Source organism: Oncorhynchus tshawytscha, linkage group LG10, assembly GCF_018296145.1.
Source record: "Oncorhynchus tshawytscha isolate Ot180627B linkage group LG10, Otsh_v2.0, whole genome shotgun sequence".
Lineage (NCBI taxonomy): Eukaryota > Metazoa > Chordata > Actinopteri > Salmoniformes > Salmonidae > Oncorhynchus > Oncorhynchus tshawytscha.
Window position 1 is genome coordinate 30,278,669 of NC_056438.1, and position 12,752 is coordinate 30,291,420.

At 44.7% G+C, this 12,752-nt stretch overlaps 1 protein-coding gene across 2 annotated transcripts; it reads right to left on the reverse strand.

The window, feature by feature from the left end:
* Window positions 1-2,762: 2,762 nt before the first annotated feature.
* LOC112260097 (zinc finger, CCHC domain containing 4) lies at window positions 2,763-9,867 on the reverse strand. Of its 2 annotated transcripts, none has more exons than XM_024434942.2 (12): window positions 9,679-9,867; window positions 9,326-9,444; window positions 7,689-7,771; window positions 7,080-7,358; window positions 6,765-6,845; window positions 4,623-4,695; window positions 4,279-4,530; window positions 4,051-4,172; window positions 3,720-3,795; window positions 3,534-3,585; window positions 3,251-3,401; window positions 2,763-3,008 (listed from the first exon to the last, which is right to left on the reverse strand). In XM_024434942.2, the coding sequence occupies exons 1-12, from the start codon at window positions 9,764-9,766 to the stop codon at window positions 2,933-2,935; spliced, it is 1,452 nt and encodes a 483-aa protein (XP_024290710.1). In that variant the 5' UTR covers window positions 9,767-9,867; the 3' UTR covers window positions 2,763-2,932. The 2 variants fall into 2 exon arrangements, with proteins under 2 accessions (XP_024290710.1, XP_024290709.1); XM_024434941.2 differs by having other exon boundaries at window positions 2,763-3,011; window positions 9,679-9,866.
* Between the last annotated feature and the right edge of the window lie 2,885 nt (window positions 9,868-12,752).

Below are 12,752 nucleotides of genomic sequence, written 5' to 3' on the forward strand. Positions count from 1 at the left end.
GTGCACGTACGCATGCAATTCGCAGACACACACACACGCACAGACACACGCACACACACAGAGTCACCCAACGGCTGTTAACACACAATAACAGGTCCTTGGCTTGTACACCTGAGACAGAGCCAAGCTTGAATGTAGAAATATTCTGGGAATGTACCCAGTCACTGCACAACACACTCCTTGTCCTTAGACTCCTTCTGCCATTCTGTCACAGCACAGAAACCCCCCCATCACCACAACCATTTCGGCCCACATGGCTATATTGGTTGCTGTGAATTTCAGGCCAGAGGCAGGCAACTGTCAACATTAGGAGCCCGAATGGGCAACATTCTCTCTACAACAGCTGTTGTTTGCCATTTTCACAGTTGGCACAGCTGTGATCGTTAGCTCCACTCAGTGTGTAGCCATTCAATAAATGATGGCTACATGAACTTCACCTGAACACGGTGGTCCATGTGTCAATCAACTGGGCCTAACATCTTATGACCGAAGTGAATTGACGGATGGGTTTTTTATAATTTAGGAAGTACCACCATCTCATTTTGCCGGGCCACATGAGGGGGAAACACCCTGGTGCTAGCGCCACAGCAGGTGAAGGGAAATAACGCACTCGACTCTTATTCTTCGAGGCAACAAATGGAAGCGTGCTTGGAATCAAAAATAGGAAGAAATGCCAGCACAGTACCACAACGACAGGTAGAGAAAGAGAAACACGTCGTATCAGTTGAATTAAAACCGAATCCGCCCAAGGTGTTTACAAAGGACTCACACAAGGGCTTTTGGTGGCCTGGCAAGGACGTCGTCCATTTACAACAAGATCCTGGACCAAAACACGATTCATATCCACAGGGACCATAACAGCTTCTGAAATACCAGATAATTAAGTGGACATTATGACAACTGAGAGGAGATACGGGGGGACAGACCGGGCAGTCTGTGTGCATGTGTGTCCCCACGCATCCTGTCCTTTCATCTCTATTCTGATCCACTTCTCTTTCTACTCCTCCTCCTCCTCATCCCTCCTCTAACCGGTCCCAGTAGTGGTTTGATGTGGGAGGGAAAAAAGAGAAAAGATTAAACAGATTTATTGAATTCGTTGGGAGAAGAGACAGTCCATTCAACCACAGTTAATCACAGATCAAATTCGTTTTTTTCTCTCTCACCCATAGACTCATTTCCAACTCATAGAGAGGCAGACATCAGATATAGATCTGTTTACCATTTGAAACGCCAGTCAGCCCTGTTCAGCTTCAAATGGTCTGCTGGCCATTCACTTTCTTTCTCCTTCTCTGGTCTCTCGCTCTTTCCAGTCACGGTCTCCCTTTTCGGTCTCCGAGGAAGTGTGCCTGACACAACTTCAGTCTTGTTCATTTGATGTGGATAATTGGCCAGGAAATGATTGACACAGACCAGTAAAACTGGATGTATGGAGCAGCCCAAAGGGACACTGTATCCATTGCACAGGAACTTCAGGGCGGTAGAGCAATTTGAGAATTGATCTCTGCTCAGCTCACTGAAGAAAGGTTGTCCTGAAGAGACCTCTCTACCACCGAAGAAGAACATTGGGCTGTGTGTGTGTGTGTTGGGGCGGGCGGTCTCTCACTTCCCTGTGTGTTATGGCTCACTGTGAATCTCTCTTCGTTCCATCTTCCCCATGAATATATGTATGAATCTGGCTGTGTGTGTTCTATTGCTCCCTTGTCCCCATGCAGTGGCCAGTGTGTGTGTGTGCATGTATGCTCAGTGTCACTTCCGATCAGGGTCTGAGTAAGGTCTTTATGTCCACTCCTGCTCACACTGCATTCACATCCATGAGACGTTCGGATAAGGTTAGGCGGATGCCACAAGAGGCTACCGGGGGGGCTCTCGTAATAATGTCCGGTACGAAGCGAATGGAATCACACACATGGAAACCAGTGATTACCACGAGCCCGTTCTCCCCAATTAAAAGGTGCCGGCAACCTCCTGTGGTGGAAGTAAATAAACTGAAAATCCACAGGGAATGGTGTCCATGACCGCTATGGGAAGTCATTCTGCCCCCATGTGGCTTTACAAAGGAACACAATGAAAATCAATTTATGCGTCATTCCAGTTCATACGAATGTGCATTTCTAATTCCAATGCATATCGGGTAGATTCAACATCTCGTCACCACTTGGCCTTGGAAAGAAATCTCTGCAGTAGCTTTTGTTCCAAGGCAGCATTCACATCTCATCTTTTACAGTTATTCAGCAACCAAACACTCGAAACGCACCGAGATCCCACAACTATTCCGGAGGGTACTGAAAGCGCCTCCACCGTCTGTCTATTACCTGCATTCCTTTTTCTTGGAAGGACACGACTTGAATCTTTAATGTAAAAATGTCTTAGTCCAGAGCCGCATGGCACGGATAAAGGAATCCTTTTTCCTGACTTCCGTGTCGTCTGCCCGCGGGGGGAGCCATTTTTATCCCTCCATCTTGAGCACAGAACTAAAAAAAAAAGGTCATGTCCTTCACCTATTTTGTGACATAAGAGATGTCCTAAAGGCGCCGTTCTAGTTTCACACATACATCCAGTCAGTTATATTGACGCAATGGCAGATACCTACTTGCGGGAACATCCAGCAATCATCTCAAGTAAAGACTAGTAAACGTGCACAGAGCATTCAACTACGTATTTTGCGCATCGTATAGACATGTTCATACGAGCGCTATGGCGGAATTAGACAGTTGCATAAACCAGGAAATCGAGAATTCTGTGAAATAACATGCGATTCCATCTAGATTCGATGCTTTTATTATGCAAAAACATCATGTACAATAAAATTTAAAAAAAAGACTCTACAGTACAGAAACCACACATGAAAGACGACTAGCTCTCAATAGCAACTTTACATCTGCTACACACACATCTCCCTTGCTGTCTGATTAGGAGAGTGGGATCATGGGACTTATTCTGTCGTCTTCTTCAACTTGTTGGCTCTGCGCTGGGCCCCAGACATCCTCTTGGAATTCATGGCCTTGGATCTACTGAGAGAGAGCGAGAGAGAGAGAGCGAGAGAGAGAGAGAGAGCGAGTTGACACACGTCAGGCAGGCAAACAACCCGTGCGAAGACTAGTCGTTTAGACTGCATCAACACTGTGCCGATATGGGTAGCACAGGCACTACAGATTAGTGTCTTGGGAAATAAGTTGCGTCAGCCCTGTGCTCGTCTCTGTGTGTTTAAAAGGGTTGTGTCTGGGTATATTACACGGGTAGTAAAACTCACTTGTTATCGGTCCTCCGTTTGTCTTTGAGGGGGCAGGCTCTGCGCTTGTGCTTCAGGCTGCCACAGTTGAAACAGCCTTCCAGACCTGGGCTATTCCCACAGGGGTGGTCTGGGAGGGCACAGCGGGCACAGGACTGGCAGTGGCGCCAGGCTGGGGAGGTGATGAGAGGGCAGAGGTACCAATCAGACCATCACTCCAACCAAAAGTCCCTCTGGATAAGAGAGTCTGTTAAAATGACAGAGTCTATGGGATACTCAATGACAGAGTCTATGGGATACTCACATGGCTTCACACACTTCTGACACTCTGAGCAATGCTTCCACACTCTCCCGTCCTGGAAGAACAAAGGAGACAAAAATGACGAAAAGCCTGATCGGTTGTGAAAAGTGACATCTGAGAGCTAACCACTTCATCAAGTTAAAACTGTGCAACCTTACTTTTCCCAGCCTGCGACAGGGAAATGCATACCTTTGAAGGGCACAGGTTGCATTTAGTACAATGCTTGTTCCCAGACCACACATATCTCGCACAGACTTTGCAGAATCTAAAAGAGAAGCGAAGACACAGACGGATGAATCTAACGTCATCGTGCCTCTGAAGAATCCCTCCAATACTTTCCCACTCCAGTTAAATCTCTCATCTGACCAATGAGCTGTTAACTAATATTTTCCATCTAGGATAACATCTTACTGTAATAATAATATTTTTTGGCTCGCGTGCGATAGGGAGAGGTGGGTTGTATATTAGGGAGGACGATGTCTCGCGAGGTCAGGTTGGTGTGTGTGTGTGTATACTGTACCTGTAACCCTCCTCCCTAGGGAGGACGACGTCTCGTGGTGTCAGGTTGGTGAACAGGCGGACTGGGGACTGTTTTCTACCTGTTTTCCCATGTTTGTAGAGGGGATGGTTGTCATAGTCCACCTAGGAGTTTGAGAAAGCACCACATAAAATGTTATGACCCATCACTATCCTCTATTCATGCAAATAGGTACATTTGTGAATGCATCTGACAAAAAAGGTGGGTAACCTGGTAGTCTAGCATGGTGAAAGAGGGGAAACACTCAAGGATGCGTGGCTCAAAGAAGTAAGGGAAGATCCACACTATGGGCATCTCCACAACACCGCCCTCGGAGGTCTGCAGTTTCCGCCAGGTCTCTGAGATCTGAGAGAAACTGTGGGCCAGAGGCTTCACCAGGCCCCCGAACGGAGGGTCGGACACCATGATCACCTTCTCCCCATCTTCCTCGTCGAGGAAGGCTCGGAGGACCCCACTTGCCGCCTGTGTAAACAACCATGGATTTCAAAACGGTTGAGTTTTTTATGGATTTTATCCAACGTCTCTAAGACAAAACATAAGGTTGAAACGTTTACCTCGCCTCCAAAAAAGTGATGATTGAACATGTTGTAGTGGCAGAACTCATCCGTGCCATAAAACTGGGCATACCTGGAAGACACAAAATAAAAACATTACAGGTTACATTTGCGTTACAATGTTTTATTATGGACGCCCATAGCAAGCCAATGGTTGTGTGACATTGGTTCGAGGTGGGACCACTACTGTAGGTAGCCTCCTCCTGTAGGTCAGAGAAAGTCAACAGAAGTGTATGGGTGTAAATATAACTTTACAATCTCAGCAAGATAATCACTGAAGGGCACTTAACAGCAGCACGCAACACACACACACTTTAGCTTGTCAACGCGCCCTTTCCCTTGTTCAACCGGACACATTCCTTGCAGACTAACAGAACGGATCAGAAACAGGAAGAGAGTGAGCAACTCGGAAACATACTGCACATTATGATTATGCCAATGTCTATTTATTTGGGGGGGATTATAGGGCACAGAACGCTGCACGATAGGCCTATATACCAATAAATGACACCACTCATTTGTGAACGTCGAATCAAGAAAGCATTAATTCAAGAGTTATCCTGCAGTCAGCGATCCTGCTAGTTGTTTTACAATTTTGTAGAATGACCTGTATTTTTTTGATGATCATGAAAGCCTGGAGAACGCAGACAAAAGACAAGCCTCGAGATCACAGATACCAGCCTCCTAAAGCCAGAGGCACTAGTTCACCTTCATAATACAAAATCACACTGCCAACACATTGCTAGAAATTATTCGGATTTAAGACACAACCACATATTGAATGAAGGGGGATCGTCGGTGCACAACGGTAGCGAATAGATTTTGCGGGCGCGTCTTCAATGCATGTGATTACTAACTGACAAGTGTGTACGTCTTTTCTAAGCCACGGCAAAGAACGACCCAATAACCGATGGTCAGAGACTGGGTGGTATCCTCTGGTCCAGATTTTTCTCTCTCAGCCCAGAGTGGTGCCATGGCTCCCCCTGTAGAATATCAAGAAGTACTACAGGAGAAGAGACGAGAGAGGAGCACCCTTCTCAAATCAAAACAGTAATCTGCGCTGCTCGGTTAGGTTGTCAACAAGGTAGCAGGGTGCTTCATCCGGAAACATACAACGTCTCTTTCCCATAAAAATCTAAGTTCTACATTCTCAAACCAGATATAAATGCTTTATCACTTTTGCACGTGAAAACAGAATCCTACTCATTACTCCACATGCTTAAATGACGTCCCTTTTGTTTTGAGCCGACTTCACCGTGGGCTTTGACTGGGGCACCTGACTCACGCCCGGGAGGTCACCCGGTTCCAAAACTAATGCAATTAACTTCCACCCGGTGCAAAACACGCCTACCAGGGCGCCCAGGGCAGATCCATTGAATCCCATCATCGTCTCGGTCTCCTCCCCTGTGACCATTCATAGGCAGACCTGCCATAGCCAATGACAGTTACAGGAGAGGGACGAGGCACGTGCTTCTCTGGCCCACCCTGACCACTCTCCAGAGCACCCCCTTCAGTTTGACCACGCCTGCTACGCACTCGACACTGCTGCCGCGACAACGGGCCAACGTCCGCTGCTGCTCCGCCTGGGCTGTGGGCGTGGCCTACAGCTGCCTGGACAGAAAGGGGCGGGACAAAGGTGCCAAGCTGGGGGCGGAACAGGAACTCGTGGCGCTTCGGGATGGGCGTCTCTCCGCCTGGCAAAGCGACAGGCCCGCGTGGCGTGCTCCATCAGCGGGCGAGCTTCTGCCAGGTAGGGTGGGCGAACTACGAGAAGGGCACCCTGGCATTTTAGGACGCCGATACGATGAAGGCGCTGCAGGAGTCTTCTGCAGCCCTGATGCCCGTGTTTGACAGGGTAAATCATCAGTTCACAGAAACCCTCTCTCCTGTGTTCCGCTTCCTAAGGCCACCGGAGGGACAGGCGTGGGCTAGTCATATGGAGATACGGGACGTCAACACTCCCATCGCAATCCATAAATGTCAATAAGCGTCGCTCAAAAAGCAATAAGCGCATTCATGTACCATTTAAAGTGTGTGCTCAGCTCTAAATTCTTTCGATGCCTGTTTTGGTCACTCGTCGCAAATGCTCATCGCTGTAAAATAGTATCTATGCATTGTGTGATCCAATAAAATAAAACTGACCTGAAGTCAATGTCCAGTAGCAGACTCTTCATGGGGTCACTCTTGCCCTCCTGATTTCTTAGCTTGATCAGCTCATGGAGTCTGGAAGAAACAGTGAATTAAACAATCAATCAAACATAAAACCCTGAGCATAACAAAGCACTTGAATCTAATCTAAAATAAACAGGCCATGTTCAAGAAAACACTCTGGAATGGAGTGAAACGGGGAGGTACCGTGTGAACCAAATGAAGAAAAAAAAAAAACTAGAATTAACACAATCCCCGTTTAATCAAAAAGCAACAGGCAAACAGTCTAAATTAAATCAAACCCCTCACCTGGGTGTTCCGACACAGAGCACCTTCCTGTAGCCCAGTTTGGCCAGAGTATCCAACAGGAAGTGACAGCTGCGGTCGGCAAACAGGTACTGGGCGTTACTCTTCTTGTTCTCCAGCGGTTTGAGCATTAGACTGGGCCTGCTCAGCCGGGCCTCTGTGATGTCATCAGCCTGCGACATCTTGTGAGAAGCGTGGATTTCCCATTCCCCTGGTAGGAGGAGGAGCTGACAGTCCTGGCAGAACCTCCTTCCTAGGGGGAGGGCAAGGAACTTTCTGAACCTGGATTGTAAAGAAGAAAAAAATGTAATAGCAGTATTTTTTTATTAGTTGTAGATCTATTAGTAGTTGTACAACAACGTTTAATGCTGTTAATGTAATTATTAGACAGTAGTTGCCATCTTATTCTTGTTACTAAGTATTTGTTTTAAATTTTACGTGAAAACGAGACGCATCTCAAGAGATCTCAATGATCTTTCTGGCATCTTAATTTTAAAAAATAGGTACTTACAATGGAGCTGCTATCCACACACCTATTCTGTTCCATTTTAACGTGGAATGGAATGGGTCTGTGGATAGAGCCCCCTTACAGGTCAAGTGTAGGCCATTTACCTGGAGCAGTACTCCTGATGGGTAAAAGGAGGCATCTTTGACCGGTTCTCCTCCTCTCTGGCCAAAAGCCTGGCCTCAGACACCTACAACACAGACGCTCAAGTCACACACTTGGTGAAAAATAGGAGAGTGTAGCTAGCCATCTGCACGACCAGATGCACAGCTATTGCATTGCAGTCAACCAACGGTTGCACGCCACACCATCGACTGTGCAGTTGGGCATCAGATGGCACACATCATGTGGTTAGCAGGTTTTAGGCCTTGTAAGATCTGGCATGTGTCTGCAATGTCGTCGGTGAAGAACTCAACCGAAGACTTCCAATAAGTCAAAGGAATCAATTAAGGGACCATAAAAAAAAGCACTTGTAGACTATTGTAGGAGCCATTTTGGCCTACATATGTGATTGTATAGTGTCGTTTGTCTGTCTTTGTATATTCTACATACATTTGTACCATATGTTGGGTCAGGGGTCACCGAACAGGTTTAGAGCATATAGTCAAAAAATATCAAGTTTACATTTTTAAAAAGGACTGTGTCAGTTTACCATTTACACTGTCAAACTATGCCATGCACCTACTGTAATGACGTCTGACTATGGAATTCTTGCTACATTTGGTGCTAATAAAATGGCCAGAAGAGTCGACTAAACTAAAGATCGATGCTGGAAAGTGGTTTGTTTTGCTGCAGTCTCTGAACATTTCCAATCCCACCTGTGCCAGAGTGGCCATCAGGAACTTCTGACGAGGTAGCTAAGCCACTACATATACAGTGCATTCGGAAAGTATTCAGACCCCCCCCCGACTTTCCACGTTTTGTTACACTACAGCCCTATTCTAAAATGGATTGTCCTCCCCAATCAATCAACACACAATAGCTCATAATCACAAAGCAAAAACAGATTGACAATTTTGCAAAATGGTCAATATATACATATATAAAAATAAAAAAACAAATATTTACAGAAGTAATCAGAACCTTTATTCAGTACTTGGTTGAATCACCGTTGGCAGCGATTACCGCTTTGCGTCTTCTTGGCTATGACGCTACAAGCTTGGCACAGCTGTATTTTGGAGAGTTTCTCCCATTCTTCTTTGCATATCCTCTCAAGCTGTTAGTTGGATGGGGCGCGTTGCTGCACAGAGTTCTTGGTGGATTTAAACTCCTTCCATTTAAGAATAATGGAGGCCACTGTGTTCTTGGTTACCTTCAACGCTGCAGACATTTTTTTGTCCTTTTCCCAGATATGTGCCTCGACACAATCCTGTCGGACCCCTACAACCTCATGGCTTGGTTTTTGCTCTGACATGCACTGGCAACAGTGGGACCTTATAAAGACAGGTAGCTTTCTTTCCAAATAATATCCAATCAATTGGATTTAACACAGGTAGACTCCAAACAAGTTGTAGAAACATCAAGGATGATCAATGGAAATAGGATGCACCCGAGCTTAATTTCGAGTCTCATAGCAAAAGGTCTGAATACTTATGTAAATTAAAGGTTTCCGTTTTAAATGTAATACATTTGCTAAAATAAAAATACTTAACTTTGTGTCTGAATACTTTCCGAAGTGTATGGTAAGCCAACTATATTTGCCAGTAAATAACATTTTAAAAAGCTAGCTAGTTAACTCGGTTACCTTATCATCTTCCCACTGAAAGAAATTGCATTCTTTTCTGTCTCTGCACGCTGAGCAGGCATAAAACCTCCGGCCTTTCTCCTCTCCTTTGCAGACCTTCTCAAACAACAAAGTTGGACCTGCATGGGGCAAGAACATCTGTATTACAGTATGCATACTTCACAGAATAATTCCTTTTTCAGATGTCAATGGTAAAACACAACTTATAATAATATAGCTAGCTTTGGACTGTAGTTAGCTAGATAGTATCTAACGTTATATAATAGATTCATATGGCCCTTTTCCCAAACCTTGCTAGGTAGACGCTAGCAAGCTAGCTAACTTTGCAATCATTCAGACATTTGAGTACTTACCATGCACACAGGATGGTGCTTTTCTGTCTCCCTGTTGAAGGACGATCTCTATTCCAAAGCCGTCTTCATCTGATTCTTTTAGTTGCATGTTCGTAAAAAGTAGCGTAACCAAATATATTTACTTGATCAAAATATTATACGCATGTCTCTCCTGCCATGCTGTCAGTCGCGAATAATCGACGTCACTCAAGGCAACGCCCCTCCATATCACGTTACGTAGTTTTTTTCTTCTTCGATGAGGTTTAACGGCGGTTGGTGTCCAAAAAATGTAGCATTACCGCCACCTACTAGACTGGAGTAAAACTCCCTTATACTTTGCTTGAAAAATCAATAAACAAATACCCTACCTAACACGACAATCACAAAAAAATACAAAAATCACCCCTCTACTCCACTATATAAATCTATTTAGTCCTACCTCAGACCAACAACCTGAAAGGATGGGACACCACCGCTTAACACACCCTGTAACTCTTCTGATGTCAAGTGTCGCACACAGAAATACCTCTCTGCAGCTGCCACCACAACCTCTATTTTCTGCTATTTACATGACATTCCTGCAGTACAGTTGATAACCAATGCTATAAATGCTAAAAATCCAATCTTACTGAAACAACACTTGTTGGCGTATCTCTCTGTACTGGTACAGATAAACTACTCACACCACTCCTCTCAGGATCCCTCCCCTTGACCCATCTTCCTCTACTTTCTTCACCGCCTCAGCATATGACAACATCTGCACTACTCTGACCCTGGATACCTCAACCTGCCTCTCACGCACTGGACATTTCTGATCTCCAGCCCATGGGCACCCCTATAATTAACACATACCACTACTTTCCCCAATGATACACATGATTTTGTCTCATGCCCTTCTGCACCCTTCTCACACCTAGGAACCTCCCTCCTACACACTGCTGCCCATAAGCTTGACACCTGTAACAAAGCAATGTATTCGGCACAAAGAGCTAGTACAGTGTCGTGTCTTTGGCTATTCCGGATTAAGTGATATGACATGCTATTCTATCAAATCATTTCTCTGTAATTAATATTACCTGATTGAGATAATCAGGTAAATGTAATTAACTAGAAAGTCGGGGCACCACAAAATAATATTTATAGAGCTGTTATCATCCGAATAAACTCTTAAAGACCTAGTAATATTTTATATCAATAGCAGTCAATATTAATTGTCACCTTATTTCAGTCTCATCTGAAACTTGTAAATTCTTGGTTATCTTCACGAACCCTGGCTAACAAGTTGAATCAGCAATACAAAATTGGGTTTAATTATGTATTTACTAAATACCTAACTAATCACACAGAATTACATATACACAGAATGAACCATACATTGATTACAAATTATATCATAAAGGAAAACGTAACCTAGCGGACAGAACAGATATGACAGCTGGTTACCCAAAGAAAAGGGGTCTGGGTTTGAGTGAAAGAGCGGGAAGACTGAACAACAAAGGGAGAAGCGATGTTTCTATCGGGTCGTAGGCAGCTACTCTATCGTAAATTCAGAATCTTATGCATTCTAAATTACTGCCCATTTGGAAAAGGAAAATGCAATAAATATTTACTCTGAGCTGCGCTTCGGTAGGTTGGTCGTAGATGCTGGTCGTGTTGGCCAACAGAGATCTTCCTGTCCTCGGAATAATGTCTCTGGTGGTAAATTGGATACGTTGTAGTAACGTCGTGTCCTCTCCTAGCCCACGTTTGCAAATCAAATCAAATTTTATTTGGGAAAACCCAATTGCAGCTGCTGTTGCTAACTCAACGGCTAGAAGGTATCACTTCTGTAGTGAATAAGAGTTCAAAGTTCATACCATTCGCAACCAAAGTTCACGCTGAGGTTGGCTTAGTTCTGTAGTTATTATCTGAACCCTTCTGACATCAGATGGTCATCCTAATGTACCCGGAACAGAAAGTTATATTGTGGTCAAGGCTTTATATAGGAAGGGAGAGGAGGGCGTGTTTCATAGTTTATAACCAATATCTCTTCACGTGGGCGGGCCACTGAGTCAGGCCTAATTCACTCATGAAAACCCAATTCTCACATTTTAGAAGCTAAACAATTCCATGTGAATCTGATAACTAGAATGTGTAGACTTTCCACTGTACCGTTTATGTCATCCTATCATTGATGAGAATGTCTCAGATGACAACCGAACTGACATCATATTCATTAAGTACCAACGCATATGTTCAACTGGTTAGATTACCAAAATATGGTTAATTTCCCCCCACCTTCTGATGTTCCCAGAATCTCTGTTTAACAAAGGCTATTCAAGAGTCCCTCTGTAGAGTCAAGAGAGAGGGAAGGGAGAAAGGTATTTATGGGGGGGTCATAAACCTTACCCACAGGCCAACATCATGACAACAGGATAACTTATATATCCTAACATCACTTTGTTGGGCAAAGATTCAACATCACAAACACCGGGAATCTTCCCCTTCAGTTGGTCAACTTTTACATTTACTGCTACCCCCAGTATTCACGACTTTCAATGGCACCCTTTTCTTGAAAGCAAAACAATTCACATTTCTTGCCCCCCATTCGTTTAACGTGGAGCACCTTCTCCCTCTGACCAGCAGAAACACAAACAATTATCACGAGACCACTTCTGGTTACCCTCAATGATTCCACAGCGTCCAACTCTGTTTTCACCCACCCTGAAACCACAAATGGATCAGCCAAAAGGCAAGGGTCCACTTTTTCCAAAAACATCATTCTATTGTCACAGACTCATCTTTATCCTGACCCTCTATGCAAGCCTCAGGCTCTGAGAACTTCACCATGCCTACCACCTCAAATACGTCGACCTCATTCGCTTCCATTTCTCCTCCTGTCATCACCTCACTCGGCTTACACTTTCTACCATTCTTCTTTAACAAACCATCTTCCTTTTCCCCGCCATTTTTAACCAACTCAAGCTCACCCTCTTCCTCCATCTCTCTTAGACCTCCTCTGCCTCTCCTTTTCCATTCCTCCTCCGTATTCCAGGTATACGTCTCCTTATGATAATACTGCACTTCTCCTGACATACATCTTGTTCTTGCCTTCT

Coding starts and splice junctions, on each gene's coding strand:
- LOC112260097 (XM_024434941.2), bottom strand. CDS start 9,766: ATGCAACTAAAAGAATCAGATGAAGACGGCTTTGGAATAGAGATCGTC. Junction 7,772..9,325: donor TTCAGTGGGAAGATGATAAG/GTAACCGAGTTA, acceptor TCTGTGTTGTAG/GTGTCTGAGGCCAGGCTTTT. Junction 4,173..4,278: donor TCACCATGCTAGACTACCAG/GTTACCCACCTT, acceptor TCAAACTCCTAG/GTGGACTATGACAACCATCC.